This window comes from Cucurbita pepo, chromosome LG15 (assembly GCF_002806865.2).
Source record: "Cucurbita pepo subsp. pepo cultivar mu-cu-16 chromosome LG15, ASM280686v2, whole genome shotgun sequence".
Lineage (NCBI taxonomy): Eukaryota > Viridiplantae > Streptophyta > Magnoliopsida > Cucurbitales > Cucurbitaceae > Cucurbita > Cucurbita pepo.
The window spans coordinates 1,820,566-1,847,509 of record NC_036652.1 but is presented as its reverse complement, the minus strand read 5'-3'; the positions used below and the strand labels follow the sequence as shown (position 1 = coordinate 1,847,509).

At 35.8% G+C, this 26,944-nt stretch overlaps 3 protein-coding genes across 3 annotated transcripts; 1 reads left to right on the top strand and 2 right to left on the bottom strand.

The window, feature by feature from the left end:
* Window positions 1-12,002: 12,002 nt before the first annotated feature.
* On the bottom strand, window positions 12,003-14,340 carry LOC111811610 (transcription factor MYC4-like). The gene has a single exon (XM_023698545.1). The coding sequence runs from the start codon at window positions 14,134-14,136 to the stop codon at window positions 12,259-12,261; it is 1,878 nt and encodes a 625-aa protein (XP_023554313.1). The 5' UTR covers window positions 14,137-14,340; the 3' UTR covers window positions 12,003-12,258.
* Window positions 14,341-21,023: 6,683 nt separating this feature from the next.
* Window positions 21,024-23,580, top strand: LOC111776316 (probable ADP-ribosylation factor GTPase-activating protein AGD9). The gene is made up of 7 exons (XM_023655739.1): window positions 21,024-21,284; window positions 21,375-21,493; window positions 21,910-22,339; window positions 22,437-22,706; window positions 22,782-22,907; window positions 23,006-23,107; window positions 23,181-23,580. The coding sequence occupies exons 1-7, from the start codon at window positions 21,216-21,218 to the stop codon at window positions 23,286-23,288; spliced, it is 1,224 nt and encodes a 407-aa protein (XP_023511507.1). The 5' UTR covers window positions 21,024-21,215; the 3' UTR covers window positions 23,289-23,580.
* A 2,226-nt stretch (window positions 23,581-25,806) lies between these two features.
* On the bottom strand, window positions 25,807-26,358 carry LOC111776344 (heterogeneous nuclear ribonucleoprotein A3 homolog 2-like). The gene has a single exon (XM_023655775.1). It carries the CDS (start codon window positions 26,356-26,358, stop codon window positions 25,807-25,809), a length of 552 nt encoding a protein of 183 aa, XP_023511543.1.
* Window positions 26,359-26,944: the final 586 nt, after the last annotated feature.

Below are 26,944 nucleotides of genomic sequence, written 5' to 3'. Positions count from 1 at the left end.
GAACTTTTTACTCCGGAGTTAAACTATGTTATACTTTGATGAGAGTTTGAATCCAACCGAGCCTAACATATCGTGATCATATTGTTGCGAAGGTCTCTTCTGAAAGAAAATAACAAAAATATAAAAGAAATTTGTTCTTGAATCAATGTCTTTGGCACTGTTATTGTAGGAGGAAAGATTTTGATCTATTCAACACCTTTGATGCTTAAGTTATTGATGTGCACGAGATGTCAAGTTGAGCTTAAGCTAAGTTGTATACCTTTAGTGGGAGTATATCTCCCATATTTACAGTGTGTTGTCATTCTGACTCCGGTGTTAGAATTTATGTGAGATCCCACATCAGTTAAATAGGGGAACGAAGCATTTCTTATGAGGGTGTGGAAATCTCTCTTTATCATACGCGTTTTAAAGGAAGTCTAGAAGGGAAAGCCCAAAAAGGACAATATCTGCTAGCGGTGGGGCTTGGACTGTTACAAATGGTATTAGAGCCCGACATTGGGTAATGTGTCAACGAGGACGCTGGCCTCCAAGGGGGTGGATTGTGAGATCCAAATGCATTATTCTAATATGATATGCCCTTTTAACATTAGAATACAAATGGATGTCATATTATGCCTTGAAAAATTGTAATATGCTATGAGATGCTATGATATACTGTGACATAATTACGTTGGGCCATGACTAATGTGTCAGCGAGGAGCTATGAAATGCTATGATATATTGTGACATAATTACGTTGGGCCATCACTAATGTGTCAGCGAGGACGCTGGCCTCCAAGGGGTGGATTGTGAGATCCAAATGCATTATTCTAATGTGATATGCCCTTCTAACATTAGAATACAAATGGATATGGATGTCATATTATGCCTTGAAAATTTGTAATAGGCTATGAAATGCTATGATATACTGTGACATAATTACGTTGGGCCATGACATGTATGACATGTGATGAAACCTCTTGAGAGACATGTTTTAAAGATTATGGTATGAATGAAATGAAATGAAATTGGAAATGACATGTATGACATGTGATGAAACCTCTTGAAATAAGGATATTTATGAGATACAACCTGAGACATGTTTTAAAGGTTATGCTATGAATGAAATGAAATTGGAAAATGGGGTTCTTTGTAAGATTTATTTACAAAGAAAAAATGTTGGAACCTCATGCATAAATGTACGTTCACGTGCATCGGGATGTTTCAGCTTATGATTAGTAAGAACGCATACGTTATGAAATGGAAAATGATCATCATGTTTATCACGATCCTATGACGGTCGCTATGAGGTTCTTTGTATGATTTATTTACACGAATAAATGTTTGAACCTCATGCATAAATATATGTTCACGTGCATTGGGATATTTCAGCTTATGATTAGTACGAACGCGTACGTTATGAAATGAAAAATGATCATCATGTTTATCACGATTCTATGACGGTCGCTATTCCTTTTGGGTGTCTGACAACAGCACCAAAGACCCTAGCCTGGCCAGCACGAGGCCCAGGGCGAACCGTCTAGTGGGTCCACAATCACATGTGTGGGTCTTGTGTAGAGTAGTAAATACACATCTGATGACTCGGACTGGAAAGACACCTAAGAGAATACGATTTTAAATAATAGATTTCATTCATGTTGCATGTGTTTGTATTCTCTAACTGCAATAGTATGGTCATATTAAGTATTTCTTAAAGTAAATTTTGTGCTACTTTTATATTCCATGTAAATGCAAGACATCCATGTATGGTTGAAGGCGGCGGTACATCAAATACCATCGAACCAGAGTAGGTAGTTGCATTTCTATTTTTGTATGTATTTTTTAGTATGTATGGAATACTTGTCATTGTTTTATCCTAAGACTCTCGTACAAACATACAAGTAGTTAGTATGTTTCAAAAATGACAATGTAACATTAACATAGACATCTTAGTAAAAAATAAAATTATTTTAATATTTAAAAATTTTATGCTATGTTAAATGAAAGAGATACATGAAGCGTAAATAGATAATTTTCAAATATACTAGTAATATTAATAATTTTTTTTATTCAAAATTAATGATCAAAATATTAAAAAAATAAGAATAAAAACATTATTTTGAAGTATTTTTTAAAATTAATTAAAAAAAAAAAAACATTTCGAGCGAATCCTCCGTCGATTACGTGCGTCTCAAAATCATATATCATCGTTCTGGTCTCCTTCTCTATATATAGCTTTAGCCTTTCTTCTATCTCCTCCGTGAATAGTTCCAATCAACGCGTGCAGATCTTCATTTCCCAGGTATTTATATTGCTTTTCTCTCAATTCCTTTTTCATTTTCTCTATTTTATCTTCTTCAGCTGTAATTTTCCTCAAATTTTTCATTTCTGGATCGATTTTTCCCCTTTTTTCGCCTCCGTCATCCTCCACCCTTAGCTAGATTCAATATTTCTCTTCCTGTTTTTCGTTTTAGTGATTTGATTCAATATTTATTGGCTATCTCGTATTCCCCTTCTCGGTTATTTCTGGATCTTCCTGGTTCTTAGGTTCTTGTTCTGTTTTCAAATCCCAAATGTGAATCCCCAAATTCTAGCTTCTGAATCGGTGAATTTTTTACACAAAAAGCCTCTATTATGGTGTTGAAATGAGGAAGATGTTTGTATTTGGTAGCTATTGGTCAAATTGATGCCCTAATTTCTATTATCTTTTCGCTTTCTCATAGTGAATTATATTCCTATACCTTTCTCTTTTAACATTTTATAATTGGATTCCAAGTTGTTCTGCTACTCTTCCCATATGGAAATGGAAGCTTTTGTAAAAGGAACACAAAAGCCCTGTTTTACTCATATCTACAGCATCTCGTTTATTCTTTAAATTCGAGTATATATTGTTTTGGAAAACAGCCATACATTCAAACTTTACTAACCTAGGTAATAGCACCCCGATAATAGAGCTGACGAAGGGGATGAGCCAAGCTGGGAGTCTACTGGGCGGGGTTCAATTAGCCTTGCCGCCTTCCTTAACAAGCCCTGGAGCCTTCTTTGTGCCGCTTTCCTCATAGAAGCCACTCTGGGTTGACCCCTCAGGCCGAATTCTATGGTCGAGATGTTGTAATAAGAATGAAAAGGCCTGCATAGTATGAGACATTTGGGGTGTTTCCGAAACGGAACCATGAGGGCTTATGCCCAAAGTAGACAGTCATACAATTATGGAGATATGTGCATGGTTCTGTGCCCTTAACAAATGGTATCAAAGTCTTAGTTCTAATTTAGTTGTGTTAGTGTGCATCGATGGCATGGTCATAGTGTTTTGTGTTCGAGCTTATCGAACAGGTGGTGTGTATCGTGTGAAGAGGACTTGGTCTGATTATGTGATACACTCACCCGGCTGGATGTTTCTTTGTTCAAGGAAAAGATTGTTGTGAATGCAACCGAAGTCCCGCCTTGGCTAGATAAGGGGAAGACCATCCTCATTGATATGTGACCTTTTGGGTGAAACAAAAAATAAAGTCTAGGTGGTTTATGCTTAAAGTAGATAATATCATATTGTTAAATGTTGCATTGTTTCTAGCAGATTGTGTTTCATATCTGTAAGTTGCTCGATTGTTATACTGATGTACGAATTTCAAGTGCTTGATTTCTAATATTCTATTGAACAGAAACATCTGCATACATGTATGCAGCACGGTGAAGAGAAGTCGAGCGTTTTGTGCGTTTTGTAGTAATAACATCGAATGGTTTGATTTAGCAAAAACTGAAGAAAATTTCTCGTTTTACCAGTTCGGTTATAGCGCCTTTGAACTAGTTGGAACGCTGCGTCGGTTAGCTCGAATCTTTTAGTAGATTGACTCTAAAAGTGTAGTTTATGAACATATTTTGCTTTTTATTGTAATAATCTTTTGTATTTTTGTAGAATCTTGAATTTTGTGTTATATTATTCGTTGTATATTGACAGAACATTCATTTTTGTGTATTAGGTTCGTAGACTGTTGGCAAGTCGTCTGAAAGATAAAGGGTTAGGCGATGAAGCAGTGATTCGAATCCGACCTTCCTCGAAATGGAAATCGTGCAAAATAAGCACGTTGCTGAAGCAGAGAGTAGTTTTCCAATGAAGCTCACAGATCAAGAAAAATACATCAGAATAGACAACGATATCATGACTCGTCGACTGAAAAATCGAGAAAGGCAACGCAGATATAGAGCTCGGAAACGTTTAGAAGAAGAAATAAAGAAGGCTTCAACCACAAAACACCCTACTCAAACAGGAACATATTTTCAACCAAATGGCATTGCGAACAATCCCTTGACTCGAGTTCATTGTAGTCGAAATTGGAAGAAGGAAGCAAGAAGTGTTAGTTTATCAAGAGGGTTAGAAGAAGCCTCTTGTAATAGTTCTAATATGGCTGCAAAATCATCAACCAGTGAGGGTCAAATCCAGTGCCAGCCCTCTAATCCCGAACCACAATCAGAAACACGATCACACTCGGAGCCACCTACCGAACAGCTCGTCTCAGAGACAGCGAAAAAGGTGCTCGGTCGAAGAAATTGGAAAGCAGATGCGAGAAAGAAGAAGAATTAAAGAGCTGAGCTCGAGTTCGCATTCCTAAATTATTGATAACATGTATGACATTATTCTTATGATTTCGCTGTTGTAGTTGGGGCTTTTGCTGTGATTTCGTATCGTCTGGAACGAACGTTCAACCGATGACGATGACGATGGCGTTGTATGCATAGGTTGGGTTGAGAAAGAAGGTAGAACTCTCCCGGGTTGAGCGCGATCGGAAGCGTTTTCAAATATGTGTAAGTTTTTATATTAGTTAAAGAGTGATTGGGTAAAAATTCTGGAGGTGTAGATATACATGTTTATTTATCCCTGTTGAATATGGATATCCCTTATATTAATGTCACACAGTTTGTTCATTCTAATTTTATAGCATCTTGCTTGGTTCAATATGTGATCAGCTGTTTGTGTTTGTTTTAGTCTAATGTAAGTCTGCCATGGAGTGCCAGTGAGATCTATCCTAGCAGACACGTTTTAAAAACTTTGAGAGGGAAGTCAAGGAAAGTTCAAAGAAACGATATCTGTTACAAATGATATCGCTGAGTGATGTGCCAATAAGGAGGTTAAGCCCCGAAAGTAGGTGGACACGAGGCGGTGTGCCAGCAAGGAGCTGGGCCTCGAAGGGGGTGGATTGGGAGGTCCCACATCGATTGAAGAAGGGAATGAGTGCTAGCGAGGACTTTGGGCTTGAAGGGGGGATTGATTATGAGATATGAAGAATGAAGCATTTTTTATGAGGTTGTGGAAACTTATCCCTATAGACGTGAAAGCCCAAAGAGGACAATATCGCGGTGGCCTTGGGCTATTAATATGTTTGGGAAACAAATTGTAGACACTAGAAAAAGGCGCAATCAGTTATAGACAAGTTTCTCAAATGTTACGATTGATACCAAATCTATAATGATCCAGTCTTAAGGGAGCTTTTCGTGTAGCCCTATATGAGCATTTAGAATCTATACGAGAATCCAGTTGTAGACTGAGATATGCAAACTATTTTCCGTGCTCGTGGTACGAGATATGCAAACTACTTTGGTAGAGCTTTTTATATATTTTTTGTAAGAGACATGGACAACAAAGGAATATGAGTACGAAGAGCTAGAAGAGATCGATATTCACTCTAGAAGAGATCGATATTCACTCATTTAATAATATCTTCCGCCCTTGCCCAACCAAACTATCAAGGAACATGAAAGCATTGTGATTATGACATATTGTTTTGGTCTGGATGTGCTTTGAAAAGGATAGAGATATGATTTGCACTAGACCCAGAAACACATTTGCACTAGAATGTTGATGATAAACCGAGGAACACATTTACTCCTGGATACTGACATCTCAATGCGCGAACATTGATTGATCTTTATGTTTTCTTGTTTCTCGTTTTTGCATAAACATTCCCCGAATTCAGTAGAAATTTCGTAAATAACAAACTCAATTTTTTTTTAATACTTTTTATTTTTGTTCTTTAGTTTTTTCTCAAAAATAGAAACGAAAATATTATTTTATTATTTTTAACCTAAAAAATGCATAATAAAATTTTCTTATTTTCATTTTAATTTATTTTACAACCAATTGGGATCAGTCCAATAGAATTTTACATTAAAATTGAAATTAATAAAAAGAAAATTAAAAGCAATATAAATTAACTTGTTTTACAAAATAACATATAAAACTAAATTCATTACAATAAAATATTAAATTATTAAAGACACAAAAATGTTATACAAATTTAAATTATATTAAATTAATATATCAATTATTGTTGTATTAATACATCATTTTAAGGTATTCCCCTATAGAAATTTTCAAGTAAGATCATCTAAGGATGTTGGACATTAATATTAATATATATATATATGTATATATATATAGATATATGTATATGTATACATATGTGTATATACATATGTATACACATACATATGTATATATATACATCGACGATACTCCTTATACGCTCGATAAGCTAACTCTAGTTTGTACATATTATACGCTCGATAAGCTAACTCTAGTTTGTATTGGATGGAAAAATCCGTTGTTTGCATTGGTTAAACAAGGGAAAGGTGAACGAGATATTTCTTGTGCCCGATTAGTTTATTATTATTTTCTTTCTTTTGAGTTAAAAATGTGGAAATTCATACCTAAAACATTTAGAACGTTTAGCCAATGAAGTATGAACATTATTAACGAAATATAAACACCGAGAGAAAGAAGAAACGTGGGGAAAAACGAGACCTCAATGGAACCTCCCTTTCTTTTGATCTCTCAACCCCAACTCCTCAAAGCTCCAATTCCTTCTCATCCCGGAGCACCGAATCAACCTCGGTTCTTTCCGGCCACAATCGCTCTGAATACGACGATTCTTAGCCTTCTGGTGCAAAGACGAGGCAATATTGTTGTTGGACTTGATCGACTCATACGACCGAGGTGTGAGTTCGGTCGACCACCGTCGTGATATGTGTAGGCAACACGATTTGCCTACGCTAGACGAGGTCTCTTGAGCTTCATCCTCCCTATCAGATTGGGTCCTTGGAAGGGCTTGGCATGATAGGCAATTCATGTTTACACAATGTTTGTTAAGGGTTTGTTTGTTTATGGAGCTTCCTTTGGAATGTATAGCAAAGAGAGAGATTGGGAGAGATTAAGAGAGAAAGGAGTCATGACTCATGAGATCAAAGCTTGGGTTTTGGGTTGGAATGGTAACAACCAAACTAGTTTTTGTTTGAGTTTCAGTTCATATACCTATCATACCCGATATCTTTGCTTTGACTAACCCTAATTATAGCTCTCACCACAAATAGCTATCCATTTTAAGCTTGGTTTTCATCCCATTTGTCTAAAAAAAATGCTCATCACAGGTTCATATTTGTAATAGCTCAAGCCCACCCGTACCCTATATTGTCTTCTTTGTGCTGTGGGTGCTGTCAGTTTTTTTTGTTTTGGTACAAAGTTTTTGAAACCGTGTGCTAGGAGAAGTTTAATGTTTTGTTTCCTCACTAACTGATGTGGGATCTCACATTATTGATCTCAAGAGGGTATATTGTAGAAATATGGATAGGATTTAAACCAATATGTAATTTTTAATTTGATTGATTGGCATGGGCTCCATAGTCGAGGACATTGCATCTCAACGCTGCAAAACTATGAGTTGAGGATGTTGGATGATGGAAGTCCCACATCGGCTAATTTAGGGAATGATCATGGGGTTTATAAGTGAGGAATACTAACTCTCTTGGGATGAGACCTTTTGGGGAAGCCCAAAGCAAAGCCATGAGAGCTTATGCTTAGAGTGGACAATATCATACCATTGTGGAGGACATTTATAACATCGAGATGATGCAACAGAGTGTCTCAATGCTATAAAGATGAAGGTTGTTCAACAGTTGCTCAGTGTTGTTGATACCCTTTCGACACTGTTCGATGCTCCAAACACGTATGTTTTATGTTGAGACACTACAATAATTTACTNCCCAAGATGAGTGCTCTCCTATTCCGACTTCCCCAGAGCCTCCGGTAGCACAGCCGAGACAGCGATGGGTTCTCTGCCCCTGCGGGGATGGAGCGACAGAAGTTTTGAGAATTCAAGAGAAGGTCACGGCGAGATGAGCCGTTTATCATCACGATAGGTGTCAAGTGGAAGTGCAGTGATGTATGCAGCTGAGGCATCCTAACAGACCGGTAGACTTGAACCTTGTTCCTACATGACCCGATCAATTCGATTAGGCACTCGCCATCTATTTTCATTGTTCAACTCTTAAAAGCTCTGCCCTCCCTCTCTATCTATCCAGGGATGGAAGGGCAGAGGCCTTTGGTGTCCCCTCCAGTCAAGAATTGGGGCATCACAATCACTAGCCAATATGTTTTTCTCTCATGTCTTTCTTCGTTCATTGTTCAATATTCTGGTGACTGCAAGTAACCAGAAGAAGGGATATATGATAATCACTGCTCATTTCATTGATGAATCTTAAGTCCTATAGAGTAGGTTTTAAGGTAATTTATATGTCTCGGGTAATTTAATTTTTTTTATAATTTGTTTAGGATGGTGCTACAAATGAGTGTCTCAATGCTACAAAGATAAAGGTTGAATAATTACTCGTTGTTGCTATCCCCTTTTGACACTGTTCAATACTCCAAGCACATATATTTTCGTTGCGTTGAGATGTACACAATGGATAGTGTTGAGACTCTACAACAATTTACTACTGACATGTGAACGGCAAGTAACGAGAAGAAAGGATATATGATAATCATTGTTCATTTCATTGATGAATCTTAAGTCTGTTGAGACTCTACAACAATTTACTACTGACATCTGGACGGCAAGTAACGAGAAGAAAGGATATATGATAATCATTGCTCATTTCATTGACGAATCTTAAGTCCTACATCGTAGAATTTTGGAGGATTGCTTTATGATGCATTGTTAGAGTGGTTTATGATTATACATGTTTACATTAATAATAACTTTAAAATTTTCATATAATGAATAATATTATATTGAAAATAAAATAATCAAAATTATTATTAGTCACGAGTCTTTATAAAATAAATTTCAACATATATTTACCTCCCATTTAGCTCAATTTTAGTAATTTTACTTTGAACGGTATTAGACCCTCTTTTAACTCGTTTGTAAACTCAACATATACGTTTATAGAGCTTTCTGTTTTCTATCGTTTTCAATTTAAAAATGATGTCGGCATGAACTTGGTAACGAACTTGATCGATCTAAGTCTCGTGAACTTAGTATAGCCATACAACCCTTCGTCTCGTTATCAATCTTTTTTTTATTGGATGTAAAACTTTTTATTGAATTTTTGTTTGAGGATATAATTGGTTAAAAGTAGAATAGATCATATTTTAAGATAATTTACTGATTTACTTGTTACCATGAATTAAAGAAGAATCTATGATTTACTGGTTTGTTACCATGTAATTCGAATTTGTTACAATACACATCTATAAATACAGTCATGACCCATATAGATCACAGTGTCATTCAACCTAACCTAATTAAATTAATATTGCACATCACATATTCAACGAGGATGATGCATTATCATTATAAAAAAAATTATTTTGTTTGTTTTAGAAGAATATTTAATAAAATTAATCTGAATAAAATTATTAATTATAATTGCTCAAAAATTTCGAGCTAAAAATAATTGAATAATAATATAATAATAATAATAATTTTTATTATTATTATCGTCGTCGTCCAGAGCGAATTGTGTTTGATCTTCTTGTAAAAATATGATTTATAAATAAAGATTAACTATTTTATAATCCAGTCTTAAATGGTACTTCCATTCACATATATCTACATGAACGATTTAGACCAAATTATTTGTAACAATTTTAAAGTGGACTGTCTCCATTGTATTACTCTGATAAGAAACTCAACCTTATTCATATACCAAATTTCTAAATTATTACTTGAACATGATCATTATATATATCAACCCTGTATTATTCAAGATTATACTCATGCTTACTATAAATAACATTAAATTACAAATAAAACATTAAATAATTAAGATTAAATTAATAAAAATATCCATGAAACTTTCAAAAATACCCTCGAAATTTTCAAAAGTTTCAATAATACCCTTAAAACTTTGAAATTCGGTCGATTATTGAAAATATGTATACGTTTTTGTTTTCCTAATTTCCGATTTTGTAATAATTACAAATTAGGAAAATGGGTACGTTCATGAATATATTTGGTTTCAGTTGGTCGGGTTTCAAAATTATTTTTAAAGAAAAAAATTGAATTATTTATTTATTTATTTTTCCCTAAAACTAATTATTAATTAGGGAAGTATGATCTAGTGAAATGGACAAGTTTGCTTTGGTCAATACAATGTGTTTAGACATAATACAAAAATTAAAGATAACTAAGGATTTATTCTCTACATTAATATATATATATATATATATATAACTTATATTTAAAAGCAACAATATTGAATTAGGTCATGGGATTATGACAGGGAGGAGAAAATAAAATTTTAAAAATATTTAATGAATTCAAATTTTTAATTTTTTTTTCGATAAAATAGAATTTATTGGTCAGACGATTGACTTAGATACCCATCATTAAAAAAAAATGTGTTTAATGAGAAATTTAAAAAATTATATTACCTTTTTCACATTAAATGAATTTGAATTTGATATCGAAAGATTTCGAAGCTAAAAAGCTGAAATTATGTCTCATGCTTCAAAAGAATAATAAATAACTTATTAAATCAAACTAAAAAAAGAAATATTCGTACGACAGAAGTGTTCATATGACTAAAGAATAATCGGACTACCGTAAGTTTTTTTTATTTTTTATTATTTGGTTGAATTTAAAAAAAAAAATAGAAATTGGATCAGTTGGCGGGATAGATCTTTTTATTGTAAGGTCAACCCAACCAACTCGATAATAGAGTTGCAATCCAACCCAACCTTACTGTACTTTTATAACTGATGCTAGTGATACGTGTGACTTGTGAATGTTTGATATTTGAGTTGTATGAGATTTTACGGTAGATAAGTATAATTTTTTAAAATAATTAAAAAAACAACTTAATTCAACCCGACCCGAAAATAAATAATTGAGTTTTGAACTCTATTTGAGTCTATTTAAGTCGCTCGGGTCACTTAAACAAACAACTCATCTCTGGTGAATTTGATTTTAAAGATTAATTGAATATGTTCTGTCACCCACTTTGAGTTGGGCCGCCTTTTTAAATTAAAAGTTCATAAAGGGAATCGACACAAATAAATAAATAAATTATTTTTATTTTTATTGCGTTCTTTTTCAACATTATTTTATTATGATTTGACATTAAATTGTTTAAATCAAATATGCTACACACATTCAGCAAGTTTTATTTCATTTTTGACTCGTGAATGTCGTATTTATTAAGCTATATTTCATTTTTTCCGTTCAACCCAATCTAATTTTAAAGAAATTTATGAACAAACTTAACTCATAAATGGTTCGGGTTCAATTGGACTAATCGAGATTTTTGGGTCATCATATTTTTTTTTTAATACCCTTAATTAAAATCTCAAAACCGTTAATGCATAACTTATTGAGAATCGAGGATTATTGGGAGTGAATCTCACATGGGTTAATTTAGTGGAAGATCATGGGTTTATACGTAAGGAATACTATCTTCATTGGTACGAGGCCTTTTGGGAAAACACAGAGCAAATCCACGAGAGCTTATACTCAAAGTGGACAATATCATACCATTGTGGAGAGTCGTGATTTCTAACATGGCATCAGAGTCATGCCTTAAACTTAGCCATGTCAATAGAACTGAAGTGTGAGCATCGAAGGTGTAGTCAAAAGTGACTAAAGTGTAAACTCGGAGTTGATATGTCCACCGACCAAACAAAACTCATAGCAGTACCCACATAGACACTTAGAGTTGTTACGAGCTAACTACGAAACATTATGAACCAACTATAACCTTTAATGATACAAAGTAAATTAATTAAACTCTTTAATTAATCGAGTTTTATTTGCGTTCACATTTTTTATGGCTTTGTATATATACAATAATTGAAAGTTGTTTTAACTGTTCACGTGAATGGAGCCAAGCAAAGCCACTACCTTCTTCTTTCTTCATGTGAATCATCTACCTAAGAACAAGTAAAGAACAGTGTTTTACAGAGCTTGGTCGGAGCTCTTCTAACCCAACAATGGCTACCGAGTTAGGGAGCTACCGAGCGGCGGCCATTTTCGACGACAGAGCTATCCTGAGCTGCTCCTGAGTGTACAACCGACTGCCCATCTTCACAGTTGCTTGTTGGATCATCAGATCATTCACAACTGAAATGCTCGCATGGCTGATATCCAAATCCAGTTCCTCCAATGCCGCCATCAGCCGTGCAGCGGGATGGTTCTTCTTACTTGATTGGATCCGGATCATTGCGTCCCAGCTGATTATCTTCACGTCGATATCGGTTTCAATGCCATAATTCGATGCTTTTACGTCTTGATCTGAGCTTGATATGAACTTCTTCACTGAATCCAATTGCTTTTGTAGCTCCTCCTTATCTGATTCTGCTGTTTGAAGCTTCCCTTTGAGCTCGTTAATGTAAGAAATAGCATCGCCTAGAAGTGAAGCTTTGTCCATTTTTGATACATTTGGAACCACAGCTCTAAGAGCATAGAATCTTTGGTTTAGTTTTTCTCTTCTCTGCCTCTCTGCTTCAACATGATTCAATGGTTCTTCTCTACCATTTGCTGGTTTTCGACCTCGTTTTCGCGGCCGTTTCTCCGGCTCCACCGCTCTATTACTCTCCACCTCACGTATCACCGAAGCTTCGAGGTCGGAGTGATCGGAATCGACAATGCAACCGGTCGATTTCGCAGTGCCAGAGGATGGAAGAATCACACCAGATGTAAAAGAAAGCATCCCCTCTTCGTTACTGGATGTCTTCTTCTTGTTCTCATCGCCGCCGCCGCCGCCGCCACCGCCCAGGTTGCTGGAAGGCAAGATGTTGTCTGTGTTGGGGTGAGAATTCCTCTTGGTGCCACTAAAATTAAGAATCTCCCCGGATTCCGCCTTCAAGCTGCCATTCTCAAACCCAAATTCAGAGAAGTTCAATTCCTTGGGGGTTAAGAAGCTCTGTTTCTGAACCGGCTGCGGCTGCCGGTTACTCTTTTGAGGCGGAGGAGGAACAGAAGAACTTGGAGTTTCAATGGCGCCCTTAATTTCAATGGCGTTTGATAATGGCTCAGTGATCCAAAGCGACGGGTCATTCTCGCCACTAATTGGCCAAGTCTCCGCCTCCAGATTATTGAAATTAAACAAAACCCTAACCCTATTCATCAGCTCAGAGTTCAGGAAAATCAAATCGCTCGACCCTAATTCAACAACGCCGTTCACCAACGGAATACAAACCATTGTTTGCAATCCAAAAATCTGACCCTGACGAGCTCGTTCACAGAACGAGCTCGCAAGCCGATCGGAACCGCTAATCCAAATAGGGTTCGAATCTAAAAACGCTTGTCCCGGTAATCCGACACCGGAGACGAACGATTGAGTCATCGACACCAAGAAGAACCACTCGGTGTCGGTGACGACCTCGTCGACGGCGTCGTCATCGGAGGCAGGGGAACCAGAAATGAGAGAGTTGAGTTCGCGAAGTACCGTCTTCCGGCGCTCTTGCTCTGTTTTTGAGGTGCTCGATTTAGCTTTCTCTTTATCTTCTTCGCCTTTGTAGTATCCATCGCCCCACCCTAAGAGGTTACTACCAGAGTAGTACGAAGATTGCCAGAAGATAGCGTAAGTCCAGCTCTCTTGAGCGCCTTCAATCAACACTTGGAGGCGCTGCATCAGAGTCTCCTGGTTGAAAACCGCCAAGGACGGCGGCGGCGCCGGCGGCTCTTGACCGACGGGTTTACTTGGTTCAATCGCCGTGGAAACAGAGGAATAAAGCGGCTGTGGCTGTGGCTGTGGCTGTGGCTGTGGCTGCGGCAGCGGCGGCGTAACCCATAAGGAACTCAGATCGGTGCTTGTGAACACGTCCATCATCGATGCGTTCTCATCCGCCCAAAGATTCATCGCCTGCGGCAGTCGGTAGTCTGTCATTCCATACACTGATCGGAGTCCAGTGTCGAATCAGATTCGCCGGATTGTCACCGGAGAAGTGGTGAAATTACCGTACGGTTCCCGCGGCTAAGCTGATAGAGGCAGAAAATAAATGGTGCTAGGGATTGGAGGGAGACAAAATTTGGGCTGCGTCTGATATTATCATTTATTTTAGTTGAATTTTAGTTTAGAGAGAGAAAATAAAATGTACGACCAAAGGCAAGTGGAGGAGAGAGACGTATAGCAGCCGCCTAACCGAACAAATAACTCGAACCAATTCAATCCAAAATATTTATGCTTAGGTTGCTCAAACCCGCTACTATTATGTGAGATTTCACAATCTACTCGAGACCCAGCATCATCACTGGCACTCGTTTCCCTTTCCAGTCTATGTGAGACCCCCAATCCACCTCCTTCGAGACCCAGCATCCTCTTTAGGGCTTAACTTCCTCGTTGGTACATTGTCCGAACCCAGTTTGATACCATTTGTAACATCTCAAGCTCATCGCTAATAGATATTGTCTTATTTGAATATTCCCTTCCGCACCTCCCAATGTTTTGAAACGTGTTTTTTAAGGATAGGTTTTCACGTTGTTATAAAAAATGTTTCGTTCACTTCTCTAATCGACGTGGAATCTTGCAAACTAGCCTAATTCAATATACAAACACTTCAAGATGGGTTGGAATTACTTGGCATCCTACGTGGCAGTCTTCCATTTGGAGTGGATGAATGACATTAATGCGATGAAACACGCGCTCTTACGTTGATTGGTCTGTTATGTTTCTGGAGATTCTGTTGTTGGTGTTATGGTGACCTTATACACGTGGCAGGTTCCAATTGGAGACCGTGATGAAATTTCGTCAAACAAGGCCTCACCCAAGTGTTCCCTCTGTCACTGTTCATAACTTTACCAACTCAAAAACATAACACCTGATCTGTTCAATAATTAAACCCGTAAATAAATACATAAATAAATAAATAAATAAATAAATAAATAATAAACTTGGTTTAATGAAATTCCAATTCCCACCTACTTCCTAAGAAACAAACAATTTCAAATCTAAATTTATTTAAATATTATCACATTTAAATTACTTTTTGAATTAAAATTATTATCCTAAATTATAATTTAAGTAACTTGAATTCATCGTTTTTTAAAAAATAATATTAAATTGAATTATAATGTAAAGTTGAAATGGTCGATGTGGTGAATAACGTGTTAAAAGAGCTTAATCATTTACAATAATGGTGTGTTTTTTTTGACATTAGTACGTGATTGTTGTCAAATGATACTCTTAATCTAATTTGGCGGTGAAAGTAAGTTACGTGGGTTTGACAATGCTAATGAGAGCGATATCACGACAGATCTAATGATATGTTTGTTGGCTCGAGACTTTTTTGTCCTTTTTTTGTAATAGTGGACGTCTTCGGCTCAGCAAATAATAGTATGTATGTATGGTCGCCCTTCAAATGGTTATACCATACCAAATAATAGCATATATGTATATATGTATGTATGGCCGTTTGGACCTTGACCGAAGGCCCTTCTAATAGGTTGTCTACTGCTCATCTCCTTTTCAGTGTGATTCGATAGGCCTCTTCCAGAATCAGATCCCCTTGTTTGAATTGATCCACCATTTCTTTGAACGCTCGGTTATTTAAACTCTCGGAACCAAATTTCATTGATTTGGATGAATTTTAAATTTATTTCTAGAAAAGGAAAATGAAAATATATAAATAAATAAATAAATAAATTAGGGAGAGTGGAATAGGAGAGCAAACATGGATGACGAGCTATGGGTTTCACGTAATACAGCCAAAAAAGGTAATTGTCTTTTTTTTCTTAAAAAAATAAAAAAAGAAAAAAGAATTATTATTATTATTATTTTGAAAATAAATATTTATTTATTATTTTGGAGTTGCAATTACACGTTTTTCATGCTGATAGGGTTTCTCTAATCCACGTCATCCTTGCCTTCTTCTCTTATTATTATTATTATTTTAGGTTAAATTAATAAATAAAATATCGTCCAAAAAAATATTTTTTAATTTTTTAATTTTTTTATAATATTTTGAAAATTTTAAAAATTATATATTATATTCGAAGATATTTTTTTTAATAAAATATTAAAAATTTCCATGTAAAATTAAAAATAAGAGTATTTTCGATTTTTTTTCTAGTTTTGACTCGGTTTGATTTTTAGTTTACTTTAACGAAGGTCGTTGAATTTTTTTTTACCATGATTTTCACATATTTTTACTTTGATTTTCACATTTTCCTAATCCTTTTAAAACTTCTGAAAATATTGGATGATAATTGAATAATAAATCGAAGAAACTTTTAGTTTTACAAAGAACAAGACATTAGACGATTCTTGATTGCACCATACTCGCCTCAACAAAATGGTGTGGTCGAGAGAAAAATTGAATTATTCTTGGCATGGTCTAGTTGATGATAAAGAGTAAAGAAATGTCGTAGGAGTTTCGGGCTGATGTAATATTTTGTACGATTTATGTGTAGAATCAGTGTCTTCATGTGGAATTGGGAGACCAGACACCGCAAGAAACACGGAGCGAACAAAAGCCTGCAGTGTCTCATTTAAAAGTGTTCGGAAGTGTAGCCTATATGCATGTATTGGATCAAAGAAGAACAAAGTTAGATGACAAAAGTAAAAGGTACATCTTCATCGGCTAAATAGGTGAAAAACTCGTCTTATTCCATGTGAAAACTATACTTCACAAAGAACCATAAACAGCTTGTCATGGTGCATCGCTAGCCAACCAAGTCGCTCACCTTGTGTTGAGTTCGTGGCCCTTTGCGTAGTGGAGAGTCAACCACATTGACTCACCAACCGTAGGTTAGTATCGTTGTTGAAAACCTCAACAAATGGGCTAAGATAGAGTCACTAGCCAATTCGAGTGACTGAGCCAATTTGAGCTGACTCGAAAGAAGCTTAGACAATGTAGCAGTGGGAGTTAGACACCAGCCTCAAATGCTTTTTACACATGTCGACATTTCCTACTTGTAGATTCTAGATTGCTTCCCCTCGTCTCGATAATGGAAGACAGATGGGATAAGAGACATGTTACGTATATGAGTGTGGTCTAACTCACTTGAAAAAAGCTTGGTTAGGCAGACCACACCACCTCAGCTCGTATTACGAATCAAGGGTGGAGATCTTCCATCTAGGCTTCGACAAGAAAAGAGAGAAAACAAAAGAAGATAAACAAACCTACTACTCGTCCATGGTGAGTTATAACTTCAAGCAAAAAAAAGTAGGAGCCTAGTTATTAGGTCATTGGATCAACTTCCATCTACGCTCCTCAAGTGTAGAGGCAAATCACCACCTCTCGAAAGGCACGACAGCGATTTCGTTAATTATGACTCGAGCTCGAGGTACCAAGCTAGCTCATCATGAGGATAACCGTTTAAAGGCTCCCAAGCCAAGGATGAGGACCAAACGACCCATCAAGCTTGCAAATCCAAAGAAGGAAAGGAACGTTGCCAAAGAATGTGAAATGTACTCAACATGGTGTCTTACACTAGTACGAGTAGATACGACGTGCAGGTACTCAAGAGATGATTTGACTCATCCATGCCAACATCATACATACCCGACCGGTCAAATCTTCTCACCAACAATATATATTATTTTTATTAAAAGGAACTATTATTACATCCTAACGCTATTCTATCAAACAAAACAAGTTTATATCACTAAATCTCATCAAAACGTACGTAACATAAGAAAATAATTAGTGATAGAGTCGATAATTTGAAACCTGTTCGAGCGAGGGCAATTATACGCTCGAGGACTAAAATAGTAACTTAACAAAAATAATAATTAATGAAAGGGGTTAGTGCAAGCTTTGGATTCAAGCAAAATAAATAAATTAATTATAAAAAAAAATACAAATTATGAGGGCCATACATTTGTGGGCCATAGTTGATGGGCCTCTTCCTTGGCCTCAATTTTCATTTTCAACCATCATTGCACTCAATTATTTGCCTTATCTCTTTCATTTACATTTTTATATTTTTTTTTAATGTTTTTTAATGTCACATGCTTTAAAAATAATTTAATATCCCAAATAATAATAATAATAAATAATAATAAATAGTGGTTTTGTTTGGATAGCATGAGACAAAAAACAAAACACTTGCCTACCTAGTTAAGGTTAAATTTCATGGTTTTCTCCAATATGGTAAACAAGATTTGGTGTCTTGTCATTCTTATAGATTGCCATTTTATTTGTCATGGCAACGAGATAGCGATTGTGCAACACTTGTTCTAACCCATCCAACAAATCGACCCAACCATGCAAGATTTGGACTTTGCGAGCAATAATGGTGTATGCTCGAGATTCGAGTCACGTTTGAGAGAAATATTTTTAGAAAACGTGAGTGAGGAAATGCGTATAACTACAATTTTGCTAACGTATAACCCGAGTAAAGGGATGTGACTACAGTGAATGTGGTTTCATTTTGATAATATTTATGGAGGAGATTCAACCGTTAGAGGAGCTGAAACAAGTAGAGTTAAAGGTACTCACTGAAACTTTCTCCGTATTTCTTCAACGTAAATTTTCTCAACCCTTAGTTTTATTTAATTCTAAATAAATTCAAAGTCGATTCATTCCCAACAATTTCATAACTCTCTTACTATGACGAGACGTTCATAATTCTTGCACATGAGTGTATCTACGTATCCAATGTAATGAAATTATCAGCAATTCTTGTTGTCGTATTAGTAGCTTCATTGACATTTACTTCATTTGAACAAATACTCGTAGAAGTAACCACCTTTGATCTCTTTAGAATAACGTTCAAATCAACATATTCAAAATATATGTGCTCGATGTCTCCAAATATTTGAATTAATATTTGTGAGAGGTCCAATATTTGAAAATAACATAAAACAACTAAATCAAAAAGAATATTGCCACGTGGATGGCTGGCTTTTAGGGCCAATATGGGCCGTACATTAGGGCTTTTGGCCGGCCCACGATCCTTTTTATTTATTTAATATTATATATATATATATATATATAATTATTTTTGTCGTAATCGATAGGGACAAAAGAATTTAAATTCGTATGCCTCAGAATGGACGATCTTGTCTGGCTGTAAAGTTAATAAAGATAAGATGGGAAGTCATCATCCTATAAAGTAAAGAAAATTAAATTAAATACTAAAAATTAAAAAATTAAAAAAAAAACTCTTAAATCTCATGATAAGTCATTATCATATGAATATAGTTTATATTATTAATTAAATGTTAAATTAATAAAAATATATTGAATTTTACCGTCTAAATATAAAAAGTTTAGAGATAATCTATGAGCTGTCGATAGACGATTTTTATTCACATTTTTTAAATAAAGGTAAATAATGTTAATGCTATTTAAAAATTTTTGAAATAAATTATTGATAATATATATATATTTTTTAAATTTAAGAATATTTTCTTTTAGATAAAATACAAAGTTTATGTTGAACGATGGTTTATTCCATGTGATGTGGAGTCGTAGAAAGTATAAAATATTATGAGAATCTCCAGAATAAAATGTGTTTAAATAAATAAATCAAAGATAAAATCTTATGGATTTGGAGGAATGGAAGGACAAGTGTTCGACGATGGATCTTCGAGATCGAGAATGAATTTCAACGCTCGAAAATAGGATTAGCGTGTGATAAATATTGGGATTAAAATCAATATAGTCACTTCATCGACTGTGTGACTATCTGTTGGGATGCTTAATATCGTGTGAAATCATTAGAACAACTATCAATTTAGCAGTGTAGAAGATTCGACTTATACGAGTCTATTTATCATTTTCAGATACAAAAATATCCATTTTGTAAATATAATTCTATTTTTTAATTATTTTCTAGAGAGTTATTTATTAAAAGAAAATTATATAAAAAATGCCCAATTACCACCGTGACCATCTGAAGCTCTAAGTTGTGTTTTCTTTTGGGCCTTATGAAAAGCCCAACGAAAAATATAACCCAACTTGTCTGGACTCAGGCCCAAAAAGTATTTTTTATTAATTTTTTCCTAAAATTAATTATAAAATTTAAAATCCTTCCAAATTTTCCAATGATTTAAAAAAATAATCATTCTTAAAAAAAAAAAAAATTATAATATTAAAACTATCACGGGAGTAGAAATCTATAAGAATTATAAAAAAAAAGTTGAGATCTTAAACAGTGTGCCGATAATTAGGACAAACATCACCATTTTCTTCAACTCACCGTGCACGCCCGTTCAAGGTCCCAATTTTTTTTACAACAAAGCAATTGATTTGTACTATGAAGTTCGAGGTTTCAACCCCATGTCATTCAGGTACCAAAAATAAATAAATAAAATAGTTTAAACATGTAATGTTAAAAGGGTTGAGAACTCGAGAGACCAAATATAGGTCAACAGGCCTAAATTCTTGAAAAAAAGGTGAATTAAAAGTTAAAAAATCCCCTTAATACTACATTTAATTTTTTTAAAGATAAAAATAATATTTTTATTAATTAAGTTGAAATACTTAAATAAAAAAAATAAAAAAGTCCTAACAATTGGGATGTCTCGTGTCGGACTTGCAAGGTCAACGGTAAATCGACTTCAAGTTTTAACCTAACGCGTAACGGTAACTTACTAGAAAGTAACTTCGTTTTCAGGGTAAAAAAAAAAAGTTACCAAATTGAACTGAAATTTATAAGCAGACGGAGATGGGTACAAATGAACTACCTCTCTCAACTACCGTTGAAAAACATTTCTAAATTCCCAAACAGCCCCCGGTTCAACCTGAACCTTAAAGGGCAATTTCGTCATAAAAAAATATATGAAACGTACGGTACCGCCATTAACATGCTAATAAAAGCTGCGTCTATGGCAGAAAGGAAGAGAACCGTAAGATCTCAAATTCCCAAAAATTCAATTAGTGGTTTCCGTTTCATCTCTCTTCCTCTCTCCTCCCTCTCCTTAATCCCCTAATCTTCTTCCTCCAGAGAGAAATCCAGTTCAATTTCGAGTTTCCATCTCTCTTTCTCTGTTTCTCTCTTCCGTTCTCTCCGGCTTCAATGGCGTCTGATAGCTTCACCGACAAGAACGCGGTTTTCAGGAGGTTGAAGGCCAAGCCTGAGAACAAGGTGAGTGACTTGATCTTGACATTTTGGGGGTTTTCGGATCGGAGTTGAGTTGGTTTTTGTTTTTGTTTTTGTTTTTTTTTTTTTGTTCAGATCTGTTTCGATTGTAATGCGAAGAACCCTACTTGGGCGTCGGTTACGTTTGGGATCTTCCTTTGCATTGATTGCTCCGCCGTTCATCGGAGCCTCGGCGTTCATATAAGCTTCGTCAGGTTTTGTTCAATCTTTCTAAACCTTCGTTTTCGTTCATCCGCGTTATTGTTCCATGGATCTTGATTTTTGTTCCTCCTAATTTGGGGATTAGGTCAACCTTCAAATGGCTGGTTTTACGAATTTCATATCCGATCTATGAACTATGTTCTAATAGATTCTTGAATTTTCAAATTTGTGGGTTGAAATTATGAGTAGATACGGAAAGTTCGTTAGACCTAGTAATTTTTGTTCTCGGTGATGGTATCATACTGAATTCTAAGATGAAAGTAAAATATAAACCAAAATAGAACGAATATGGAAATTCAAACATAAGTCAAATTTTCAAACTCATTGTCTGACTTTTGATTAATAAGAATTCAATGTGTTAAACCAAAGAGAGAAAACACAGTAATTGATGAACCACATTGTTAAATAGGTCAACGAATTTGGACTCATGGTCAACGGAGCAGCTGAAAATGATGAGCTACGGCGGAAACAACCGTGCTCAGGTGTTCTTCAAGCAGCACGGCTGGAGTGACGATGGCAAAATTGAAGCCAAATACACTTCCAGAGCTGCAGAATTGTACAAACAAACCCTTTCTAAAGAGATTGCTAAAACCATGGCTGAAGAATCCACCCTTCCCTCGTCCACTGTTTCATCTCTCTCCAATGGCAATGGCAATAGCAATAGCAATAGCAATGGCAATGGCAATGGCCTCTCCTTCATCAAAACCACTAAACAAGAAGCCCCTGAAATCGTCCATTCTTCTCCAAAAGCCTCTCATTCTGTTGTTATAAAAAAACCCCTCGGTGCCAAAAAGATGGGCAAGACTGGTGGACTTGGCGCTCGGAAGCTTACCTCTAAGGTTACGGTTACTCTGTCTCGAAATGAATTGAATTCCCTCTGTTTTTTGGGGTTGTTGGGTTTGATTTTTTTTTTAAATGATTGTATTGTGAATGCAGCCAACTGAGAATTTGTATGATCAGAAACCGGAAGACCCCCCGACACCAGTTTCGTCGTCGGTGACGAATGGTACTACGGTCTCGTCTTCGGTTTCTCGATTCGATTATGTTGAGAATTCACAATCTTCTGAGGTGAACTCCAATGGGTCCCCTGTGTTGGGGCATGTTGCTCCACCAAAAGCCTCCAGCTTCTTTTCTGAATTTGGAATGGACCCTCACAATGGTGGTGGGTATTCAAAGAAATCAAGCTCAAATTCCACCAAAATCCAGGTTAAAACACACCAAAATGCCTTCAAACTTGTGCCGAACAGGAACGAATGCTCATCGATGTGTATGAATTTGCAGGTGGAGGAAACTGAAGAAGCGAGGAAGAAGTTCTCAAATGCAAAATCCATTTCGTCTGCTCAATTCTTTGGCGATCAGAACAAATCTAACGAGTCCAATGCCAAGGCTTCGTTGAAGAAGTTTTCAGTACGAAGTTTTTGTTGTCGTTGTTGTTGTTGTGTTTGATTTGGTTCTAAATTGTTGAGTTGAATGAACTGAATGGGACTTTTGTTTGTGGAATCTAGAGTTCATCGGCGATCTCGAGTGCCGATCTGTTCGGGCAGGGCATGGATGATTCGACTCTGGATCTCGCTGCAAACGAGTTCATCAGTCGGATTTCTTTACAGGTATACGATCTAGAATCGATTAAGAAGAACGTTAAAAGGGTTGGTGTGTGAGCTTTTTTTGAATCTGATGCAGGCTTCGCAGGATATATCTTCGTTGAAGAACATGGCGGGGGAGACAGGGAGGAAGCTGAGCTCCTTGGCATCAACGTTGATTACTGATATTCAAGACAGGATTCTTTGATTTCAAACTCCATGGACATATGGGGACTGCAAATTACTACACTATTATTCTCAGAAGAACTTTGTTTTTTTTTTTTTTCTTTTGCAAATTACCAATTATATATATATTTTTCCCACATAGTGTTTTTTCATTTTTATTTTTTAGTTCAACCATATTTGGAGTCGTGGATGATCGATGACATATGCCTAAACCAGCTGAACTATGTACCTTTTTACTTAGCAAAGAATTGTGCATTACAAATTATTGTTGTTATTGTTTTCGAAACATTAATAAACTTGTTCTTCCTTGTAAAGCTTCTCTACTTTCTCTAGACATCCCTCGTAATAAAGTTTTTGTATTCCAAACAATCTAAGTAAAGTTTAGTAGTTCATATAAATTGTTGTGTAATCTCTTTTTAATTGTACTTATTACTAAAGGAGTGTGTGTTTCTCACAGAAGAGTTGAGTACATCAATATGATACTAGATCAAAGTTGGTATATGTAGTTCGATCTGCAAGTTATGTGTTAAAAACTAGGTTGTTTGGTATTTTACTAAGCACTGCCAACACAATGTGTGATCTTCAAGTCGTTAGAGGAATCAAGAAACTCAACAACAATAACTATAACACGTGGGCAATATGCATGATGTCCTATCTAAAAGGACATGACCTTTGGGAGATCGTTGAAAGAAGCAAACACGAGCTCTTATCAATCTTACAATGCAACATAACGATTGCTTAGTACTTCCATAGGATTAAGTCGATTTGTCGGAAGATTACTAAACTAGATCCAAAATCTGTCATTTGAGAAGCTTGAATGAAGATGATAATCATCAATGGATTGCGACCAGAATGTAGAAACTTCGTTTTTTGTTGTACAAGGATGACCCACTCAATCATTATGGTGATGGTGGGGAGAACATATCGATTATGAGAATGACTAGAACATTGATTTAGAATTCTCAAACCAAATGACCGGTGATCAGAGAAAACTGCGAGACAAGAACTAATCAATATCATGGATTTAGGATGCTCAACCAACAAAAAGTAGTTACTGATTGCTCAGATCGACAACACAACGACATAATGTCCATCATGTACCGGGTATAAAGAACTTGTCTTGTTTGGGTATAAAGAACTTGTCACAACTAACAACATCATGCAACTATGTCTTGTTTGGGTCGAAAAATATAAAAGTCTATGAATATGTTAAGATATTGGGAAAGCCAACGATGGAAGGGCGAAGAGTGGAGTCCATCTACATGCTATTTACAGAGTCTCCCTATGTAGACAAGACTCGAAAGATAGTAGATATATGACATGTAAAGTTGGGACATGTTGGCTATCACAAGTTGAAGGTGATTATGGAAAAATCCATGCTCAAATGCTTATTTGAACTTGAAGTCAAAACATATATTATTTGCACCGGATGTCAGTGTGTAAAGCTCATCAATTACCATACAAAGTCAAATTTCAGAGCAAAGAAACCATTAGAACTAATTCACTCTAATTTTTTCGGTTTAGTCAAGCAAACATCAATCAGTGGAATGCGGTACATATCAACGTTCATTGACGACTATTCGAGATATGTGAATTTTCATTCAAAATGACGATCAAAGGAGAAGTAAGATCGTTACCTACGCTTAGACAATGATATAAAATACACATTAAATAAGTTCGATCAATACTTACACAAGTGCGGAATACGTCATCAGTTTACATATGCCAACACGCCACAACAAAATAGTGTAGTAGGAAAAAAAAAAAAAAAGAACAGACATTTTGCAGAGATTTGTTGAAGCATACTACATGTGAAGAATGTTCCAAGAAAATTTTGGGCTGAAGCTATGCAAACTGCTAGCCATATGATCAACAAGCTTCCCCACCCCGTCAAGATTAGGTTTCATCTCACCATTTGATATATTATGGAACATGAAACCTATAATTAACTACTTCCAAGTATTTGTACTTTGTCATCTATGTAGCACGTTTGACAAGAAAGCAACACTTCAAGAGATTAGTTTTCGATGAAGCATCTTCGTGGTAGTCCTCGCAAAAGAAAGTCTTACTAGACTCGAACAACATTGAAGACATTCTACAACGGAAGATAAGAGAGCAAACTTCACACACTTTGATCAAGTGTTGTTGTGTTTGAAGATCCAAATGACACTGGTATTAGTGAGCAAGAAGTGACTCAACCAAAGTGAACTCGGTGAAAAAAAAAAAAAAAACAAGCACATCAACAACCTAGTGGGTTCTTGCGCATGTACGTGGACCTTGTGTATACATGTTAGAAGTAGCGCCTAAGGTCATTCTTGAATCGATTTGAAATTCTACTACAGGCTTATAGGTAACGACTAGATCACACGTTCGAAGTAAGATTAAAAAAAAGCTTCAAGAAGAGCTCACATTTGAACATCCCAATATGGTAACCATTCCCCATCTTTATTATTTATTTTATTTTGAACATGGATGCTCCTTTTTATTCTTCATGATATTATTTACTATATGTTCATATGGTAGTGCTGAAAACATGTTTCTCATGGTGCATACCCACTGTGGCCATAGCCGTGTTCGCCGTACTCCTCATACTTACCTCCACCATATCCTCCATAGTTTCTTCCATTGTATCCGTCATGTTTATATTTGTCATATTCCTCGTGTTTACCTCCACCGTATTCCTCATACTTACTTCCGTATCCTCCGTAGTTTCTTCCATCATATCCTTCATGTTTATCTTTGTCGTATTCCTCATGCTTATATCCGCCGTATCCCCCATAGTTTCCTCCGCCGTATCCCCCATAGTTTCTTCCATCGTATCCCTCGTGCTTATCTTTGCCGTATTCCTCATGCTTATATCCGCCGTATCTCCCATAGTTTCCTCCATAATATCCCTCGTGTTTACCTCCGCCGTATCCTCCATAGTTTCCACCATAATATCCCTCGTGTTTTCCTCCATCATATCCATATCGATTCCCATAATTTTCAACACCATATCCTTCATAAGAACTTGTCAAACTTCTGGCTGCAGAACAAATTCCTATAACAAAGAAAAGAAAGAACACAAGAGAAGAAAGTTTATGGGAAGCCATTTGCAAGTGCATGTGAATGCTTGGAGTGGAAAGGGTGGGAGACTAAATAGGTATATATAAGGAGAGCATGGGGCCTAAATATCACTACCTCACTCAATACACGCAAAAGGCAGAAAAAGGGTTTGACCCAAAATCTACGTTTAGGGCTACCAATCTTATACACATGATTTTGCACCTCACCTTCTCCGTAGCTCTCATTGTGATATTCTAAGTTATATGAACAATACCAAATTTCTTTTCTAAACTATTTTCTTCAAATCAAAGCATAATTTAGTCATTCAAATCTGCATGCATCTGCACATTTGCTTCATATTTCTTATTTTTATTGCTATTTACCCATTTTAGTTAATCAATCATCCCAAGTAGTATGTATATATCAATGTCTAATTTAACACTTTTTGTGTTGATATGTCAATGTCTATGCTATGTCTTTTAAAGCACTTGATCATCCTTTAAACTCAATCTTGTGTGTTAATTCTAAGCGGGTTATTAACGTCTAACTTGGATCATGCTTATGCTTGAGATGATGTTAGGTTAATATATTTTTTTCTACTAATAAGAAATAAAAAATATATAAACTTTTTCG